The following is an 8562-nucleotide window of genomic DNA, read 5'->3' as shown; positions in this document are numbered from 1 at the left end:
CTCTCTCTCTCTCTCTCTCTCTCTCTCTCTCTCTCTCGTTATACTTCCAGATGGTTAGCTTCACGACATTATTGGGACCAGGGGCAGAGCTCATTGTCAGATGGCACAGGCCATTAAGGTCATTTAGTCTCTGCTTGCTCTGTTTGCCACTTTGCCAAGCAACTAAAATAACTTGGCTATTGATTGTACTGCCTACTGGCAATAAAAGAATAGTGATTAACTTCAAGGACTTGTATTCCTCTCAAATTTTGTTTATTGGTGTAAATTAATGACTCGGCAGTGCAATTCTATACTGTATTACTACTATCAGAATGTGACTTTGTTAACATTGGCCTTACTAGTTTTAACTGCTTCAATCTTATAAAAATATAACATTTTAATTATTAAAGAAGTCAAGAACCATTTGTTTCAATAAGTAGCTGATTTGATGGGGGCCTGCAGACAGTTAAGAGGACTGGGTTCTCTTTCAAGGGTTCAATTCCCAACACCCATGTGGTAGGCCACAACTGTCTGTAACTCTAGTCTCAGAGACTCTCACTCCCTATTTTGGCCTCTGCAGGTACCAGTCACACACATGATAAACAGACATACATGCTGGCAAAACATCCATTCATGCATATAAAATTAAAAATTAAAAGAATTGAAATTGTGACCAAATTTCAAATCAGCATAATGTGAAAAGGGATTCCTTTGAAATATAGTATTAAGTGAGAGTCGTCATGTAAAGATAACTATTTCATTATTTATATGTATAGAAAATGAACTTTCTTAAATCTTATATGACACTCTTTGTTTAACCCAGTGAATTCAGTATCTCAGAGTGGGTTTCTCTGCTTTCAGATTTGGTTTTCCTCTGGAGCGTTCATCCGTGCTGACCTCAGCGAGTGGGGTATGAGTATAACACTCAGAGTCCCTAGTTTAGATTACAGAAGCACATTAGGACTTTGTGGCACCTTCGATGAAAACCCAGAAAATGATTTCCATGACAAGAACGGGATCAAAATTGGTCACGACGACAATTATATTGCTTTTATCAATGAATGGAGGTGAGAATTAAGCTATTACTCAGTTATTTCTGTGTTACTATGAAGCTTAAGCAGTGGCCACTCAATGTTCTGCCATTTCACAATAGATTAGTGGGGAAAATGTATTTGTTCAAATAACTATCCTGTCTTTCATCTGGAAGGCTTCAACCAGGAAGAAGCATGTTTGACAAAGTACCAGCTTCCCCACGGTTTCCTGCAAAACCATCCTACTGCAGCTGCTGGTTGGGTACTGCCATGCATCATCTACTTTCTCACCATCTGGACAGCAGATCTCACTTAGAAATGGCTTCCGGCTGCAAAGGCATCAAGCACCTTCAGTTCTCTTCCTTGATACCAGACCTAGATATCACCTCTGAATATATCAATTCCGAAGCTCTTGCTGGGAAAATAAGCCCTCATGTACCTCGAGAAGAAAATAATTTGAATTTCTTACTACAGGAAAATGCCCACCCAAACCTATCCAAACTGGACTTAAATTTACCGCATCCTGGTAATAAGACACTAAACCCTCATACATATTTAAGTGATGAGAGGCATACACAGGACCGGGAAATGAGGAAGAGTCTACAAAACAGATGGAAACGACAAAATCTGAAGGACTTTCATCCCGTCTTTATTTTCCAGAGTCTTGGACAAGGCAACCTGGAAGAGTTTTCTTATTTTTTCCCTGAGGACCACACTGAGGACAGCCAGCCGGAGTTTGTCCCCTCGTGGCCCACAGCATCGGGCCTCACTGAATTCAGCGTCTTGGCAACCTGTCAGCAGACTCTAGCCAACTCCAGCATTGGAAGGCTCTGTCTTCCCTTTCTCGGCAGGACACTGAACCATGTTGTGGACATGTGTGTGAAGGATGTTCTGTTAAAGGATGACGTGAACTGGGCAGAGGGAGGAGTGGCCTTGTTAGAAAATGAATGTGAGAGACGCGTTTTAGAAGATGGAAAACACAATGTAGAAGAAAACAGGAAGACAGTAGAAGGCATTCTGGAAGTGTTAAAATGTCCCAATTTATGCAGTGGACATGGACAGTGTATGGACTGGGGCTGTGTGTGTTCTCCAGGCTACAGTTCCTATGACTGCAGTCATTCATATGGTATGCAAATGCTCTGAAACTTTGATACTGGGCATGGCATGTGATTATGGACATGTCTTTGTCCTTAGTGTTTATTAAGACTACAGTGAAAGATGTATTAGATTTTCTCCAAATGTTTCATCTTATTCAAATGCCAAAGCTATAGTCCGTGCAACTACTTGTCTGATATCATACAACTTGATGGTCTCTTCCTGGCAGCTGTTAATCCTTTCCTGCTGATTTCATCTCTGTTGCTTTTCATAGGAAATGCCAGGCCATCCAGACACAAGGCCTTGCACTTAATTGGTACTTCTGTCATCTAGACCTCATAGTTTATTTTAAGCACTATTTTAGGCTATTTTATATTTTACTAAGTATGCTAATTTGCTCAAAATTGATATTAAGTATATTTTGAGATCTCTTTTGTCTAAGTATTAATGTAAAAACTTCCTAGTAGTTTATCTCATACAACCCCATATTTTTATCTCCGATGAAATAATTAATATAAGATTTCTGCACATAACTATAGAAATGTAGAAAACATATTTCTACATTTTATATTTTTTCACCCTTAAAACAATCTTTCTCAGCTTATAGTAAAATTTAAGTTATATGGAGGCTTCATCTGGTTTATTCCTATGCTTTGTTTAATGACACTATATGCAAATACATGAGTAAATAGATATGTTATAACTGTGACATGGTAAACTAATACAAATTTATGGGAGAAGTTTGAGAATCGTGAGGTTATAGCCTTATGATTTTCCCCTGAAGGTTAGATGTTAGGTTTGCTTAGGCTTTGACAGGGCTACGGCAGAGGAATATTGTTCACAGGCACACATCCATTTTAACAAGCAGATCTCACCGACGTACGTAAGATGTGCTCACTAAGGCCACAACCGGAATAAGAGCCATGTGAAAGTCAGTTAGCTATGAGTTCTAAGAGAGACATTTCTTGTTAGTGATTAGTACACTCGCAGTTATCCTTGTGGGACAACAGAAATTGTGGAAAAACTGAAATAGGAGTGTAAAATATACTCCTAAATGTGTGTGTATACATACATATATGTATATATTTATACTACACTTTTATTAAAAATCTTTGTAATACTGAAATGATTTTTGAAATGTGAATATTGCACTGTAAACTATTTTATTTCAAAAGCATAGCTTACCTATAATTCATCTATTTGGCACAAAATGATATGGCAAAACCAAGATGTATTTTAGGTATGATTTGTTAACATCTGCTCTTTCTTAATAACAAATACTACTGAAACATTAGGGAAATGTGTCTTTGAGTGTTATCAGTTATGACAATGCTTTTGATGGTTAGTAATATCTATTTAAACACATCATGATTAAATGTTTAATTGGTTAATTGCATAAATAATGTTTTGAGTACATTTTGAAATGCTATTGGAGCTATACTTTTAATTTAGACACTCAAAACAATTATGTGGTGTTTTTTTTTCTGTAATTTACAAAGCATGTGATGTTTATTATTATTGCTTTTTCTCTAAAGACATAGCTCCTGAAATTACGGAGGTTGAGAATGCTGGGTTCTGTGATATTCAGAAGAAGAACTGTGTCACAGTGAGAGTTTTTGGTCAAGGCTTCAAAGAGTCATTGTCCATCAAGTGTGAAGTTACTCAACTGGAGGTATGGTAAGCACAGGCTTTGGGTGCAGTGTTTATAACAATTGAGTTTGTGCCATTTTAGGTTAATTTTTTTCTACCGAAGAGCAACAGGATCTCAGGCTGTTCAATCCACTGAGAGTTACAGGAAGATGGCCACACTGCTTCACTAGATACACTACTCTGTGATCATTACTAAGTATTTTACATCATTTTTATGAAGGCATTGGGTCATGGTTTTCAGTCATGATTAATAAAAACTAAAAGAACTTCAAGCTTCCTATATAGATGCATCTATATTTCTTGAGCTGTAAACCACAATGAATGGTGATGGTTTTCAGCCAAGATGATCTAGCAGGGTGTGTAGGTGATTAAGATCCCTGAATCTGCCCTTCCCAAGTGCAGACGGGAACTGTGCTCACTGAGTCACCTCTCTTGCTCTGACTCTCAAATACCCCACCTGTCTCCCAGCAGTTATTTGTCTCTCAAGATTATTAAAGCAGAAATGTCATTCAGCTTGAAAAGGAGCACATCTAAATATACGTTATTTTGTAAATTATACTTCATCTTTTTTTGCTATTCAAGTAAAAATTTTATTATAAGGACATGTGTTTAAATTTAGATGCTCATTTGGACAAGTTGAAAATTTAAAACCTGTTCTTGCATTCTTACTTTATCTCTAAGTTGATGAAGTGTGAATCTGGTGCTGAGAATTTGCTGAAGGAAACAATTTTGGAAATACTGTGTAATTATGCCCAAGTATGCACATTGAATCACATTATGCATGGGATCTCAATATCAGCAGAGAAGATATGCGACTTTGGTAGATTTGTTGCTATTAGATCATGCTACTAGTAAATGATTGAACAGAAGATAATTCTACAAATTTGTATTTTCTTGGAAAGTACATCTTGGGCTTACTTTTAGATATGTCTTATGTGTCGTGATTTGATTTACTTCTCTCCCTTCCAAACATCAGACAGAGAAATCTGGAAATCCCTAAAGATTATAATTAATTGTAAAAGAAAAGAAAGAAGTTTCATCTCCAAATCCCAAGATAGCCAATGTAGCAAATATTTATCAAATTTATAAAATGACATAATGATATAATAGCAATATGTTTCCAATATGATATGTACTATTTCGACTTTCTATTCATAGCAGTTATGTATTTTATTGTAATATAATTAGTTTAAATGTTTCTGTTTCTGAGTTTCCTAAACATTCAAGTTGATTTGCATTAAAATTATTTAGAGAGTATCTGGAATGTTATCATAATTCTAAAAATATGATCTGTATGAAAGGTATTTAGAGAATATTGTTCATTTCTTCTCTTGTATTTCACCACTATTTCCATTATCTCTTTTATTCTCCTCAGTAATGAGTTCCCATTATCCCATATTTTTATAGTATTCTCTCCATATAATGACATATGTGTTTAATGATAATTATTTTCTAGTTAATCCTCACTATATTTCTTCTGTACAAAGGCACTCATATATATCTTTTATGTTTTGTAAAGAACAGACTATCATGGCTTACAGCTCTTTTCTACTTGTAAAGAATCTTTGATCTAGAAATCCAGCTGCCCACTCATGTCTTTTATCCTTTCCTCTAAAAGTCAAGTCCAGCTTTTAAACTGCTGGTCCATAGTATTAAATCCAAAAAGTAGTCCTGTAGGCAGAGGGTTCTTTCTGACCTAGGTCCTGATTCCTTTTGTAGGCACCTTAAACATTTCTCTTGTCTTCATTCTGCTCTACCATAGACCATGATGTTTTGTGCTTCCTTAATTTTCCAATACTGGCTTCTCCACCATGTTAGATTTACCTCTCTCTTTTTCAGTTTTCATTAACCAAACAGAAGAACCCATTATCCCCCAGGAAGAAAAAAATATGACCCCCCCCCTCTTCTGAAGCCTTTCTTGACTAGATTAGATTTGGAGCTTCTTTTGTATTATATCTTATAATCTCAATTTTCATAGAGAAATTATATACTCCATATCTATTCTGTTATGTTTTGCCTCAGCAGAATACTAGTAGCTAGTATGTACATGTGCATAGGGCTAACCTCTTGGGAATGGATGGATATGGTTTAATACAGGATACATGTGAAATTCTCAAGAATTAAAATATTTGCCAAGCAGTGATGGTGCACACCCTTAATCCCAGCACTTGGGAGACAGAGACAGGCAGATTTCTGAGTTTGAGGCCAGCCTGGTCTACAGAATGAATTCCAGGACAGCCAGGGCTACTCAGAGAAACCTTGTCTTGCAAAAACAAACAAACAAACAAAATTAAAATATTTAAACTAAAAACATATTCTCAATATATAATAAACATTCACAAAATGTTGTATATAAAAGATGCAGAATCAAATTTATTCATCACTTAGGGTTAACCTCTTCATAGAGGGCTAGAACTCATATCTTAATGTCTAGTCATTGGCTGCAGTCTGATTTCACAGAGAAAAACAAGAGATCCAACATGACTTAAGCAGGGCTATCGTGACAACCTTGTCAGGGTATTTTTGTCATTCTTCCTCTGCTAGAGAAACTGACAGATCTGCTGTAACAGACTGTTCCTCTATAACTATAGATATCTGCACAACTGCGAGCTATCAATCAAAAGTCTTCAAAATGAGGTTATCCTTTATTCCATATAAACTGGAGTGATATCTCTTTCCTTCTAACCTGCAATGCTGAAGCAATATCAAGTTGCATGACCAGTGCTACATTTGAAAACCATTGTGCAGTCAAAGTGCAGTTTTATAATTTGAATATACATATAAATTCAGATGCCAACAAATGCACCCTTCAAGTTTTCTGTATAGTTATCAGTACCCAGAAAATCATTCTGACCTTTTATTTTCACAAACTAAGACATTTTACAGCACTACAAGATAGTACTCAAAGTATGGGGAGAGGGGGGGCGAGTCAAGAAACTTTTACATAGAAAAATCTATTTACCATGTGACAAGTTTGCACTCCATTGCTTTCCGCTTGCTCTGAAATACATTTTGTGGTGAATGAGTTATATATTATCAACCTTGACAACTTTTTTGGATCAAATATGTCAATAATGTATGCTTTGGAAGAAGGGTTGATTTTGTTTTTTAATTACCAAACTATGGTATATACTTTTCTATTATTTTTGAATAAAACTTGCTTTCAATGTAGTTTTCTAATTGTTTATCTGATTGTATGGGATATATATTTTAACATTTCTTCATTGACTATATACAATTCAGTAATTATAAAATGTACAAAAACACTTCCACAATTGAGAACTAATTAATTGACTTTTATTACTACTTCAGTATAATGGCAGGAAGTGGGTGCTCGGAGCAAGTGTCTACACACAGGCAGTCTTTCAAAGTAGCAGAGTGGTTGACTGTCAGCTGTTCCCAAATGGCCAGCATTCTGATACCAAAGATCTGACAGCAGAGAAACCCTTGGCAAAGTTGCAATTAAAGGTAACAAATACACGATATCATCCTATGCATAAATAAAATTTCATAGTGAATTGATTGGTCAGCATGTAGAAAACAGTAATCTTACTGTAGAACTGTATATCTCATAGGTATCTAATGATGGTTACACATTCAGTAATTCCAAGATAATGATCATATATGATGGCGCTTGTCAAGTTTGTGGCCCCTATGAAAATGATTCATGCACTATAAAGGTATGTATTTTTACTTTTTCATAGAATATAATACATATATTCATATGTCTTTTGCATATTTTTATGCTTTTCCCAGATGTATGCTAGAATTCTAGTTAAAAATTAATGAGCTTCCTGTAACACTGGTTGATTAAACAGGGACAGTGTTTCTCCTTTTAATGTCTTAAAGTGGCAGAATACTTCTCCCTGGTACTTTGAAGGAGGAGCTATGTTAAAGTAGTAAGCATCTGTAGTTCTAGCATTTAGGAGACGGAGGCAGGAGGATCCGAAGTATAAGGTTGTCCCATCCTAGAGAACAGCCTGGGCTACATCATACCTTGCCCCTTTTCTCAGAAAGAAGAAGAGAACCCCTCCCAAGGAATCAGAGAACAAAGTTCATGTTTAATTATTCACTCATGTGGTTCTACATCCATACTTTTTCAGTAAGATTTGTCATTGTGGTTAACTAATCTTTTTGTAGCAAATGATTTGTATTTGAAAAGGATTTATAATATGTATTTAATGCTTTTATTCTTTTTGTTTGCCTGTTTTCTGGTTTTATTTTTTCTTTGCTTATCTAGAAGGCTTCCTACATGGAAACTAATGCCTGGATAAGCACCAAGGACCTAATATCAGCCAACCCTTCAAAGGAAAGAACATAAAACCAGTGTACACACATAAGAGAAAAATTTGTATACTTTTTTTTCTTGAGATAAGCATTCAGAATATGTCAAGAAGAAATGTCAGTTGCTGAAAACTTATTTGGGTTTTATTTTATCTGGAATATTTTGTTTCTGCCTGTTTAAAAATACTTTCAAAACTGTCTTGTCCTCTCAAGCTATTTGTTTTATTTCATAGAGCACTCTAAGTGCTAGCAAAGTAGTTGTCATAAAATGAGCAGAAATGGTAAACAAGTATGAGTCTTTTTTTTTACAGTTGTATTATATTTTAATGAGTTACCAGAGAAGGATTCATGCAAACACTGCCATGTATTTTTTGTAGTTGGAATCTCCTGACATTTGTAGAGTAATTAAGAATTTCTTTTTTTTTATTTCATAATTTTTCTTTTATATATATATATGTATATATATATATAGTTACATATTTTCCTCAATTACATTTCCAATGCTATCCCAAAGGTCCCCCAC

At 35.3% G+C, this 8562-nt stretch overlaps 1 protein-coding gene across 1 annotated transcript in view; it reads left to right on the top strand.

Moving 5' to 3' along the window:
• Vwde (von Willebrand factor D and EGF domains) overlaps window positions 1-8562 on the top strand; it is a 72634-nt gene that overhangs the window by 35848 nt on the left and 28224 nt on the right. The window contains exons 11-15 of the mRNA XM_029478615.1: window positions 841-1046; window positions 1187-2136; window positions 3641-3777; window positions 7068-7223; window positions 7331-7435. Coding sequence (XP_029334475.1) covers window positions 841-1046; window positions 1187-2136; window positions 3641-3777; window positions 7068-7223; window positions 7331-7435 — 1554 coding nt within the window. The remainder of the gene's footprint in view (window positions 1-840; window positions 1047-1186; window positions 2137-3640; window positions 3778-7067; window positions 7224-7330; window positions 7436-8562) is intronic.

This window comes from Mus caroli, chromosome 6 (assembly GCF_900094665.2).
Source record: "Mus caroli chromosome 6, CAROLI_EIJ_v1.1, whole genome shotgun sequence".
In the NCBI taxonomy this organism is placed as follows: Eukaryota; Metazoa; Chordata; class Mammalia; order Rodentia; family Muridae; genus Mus; species Mus caroli.
Note: the sequence above shows the minus strand (reverse complement) of the source record. Positions and strands in the feature narration are given on the sequence as shown.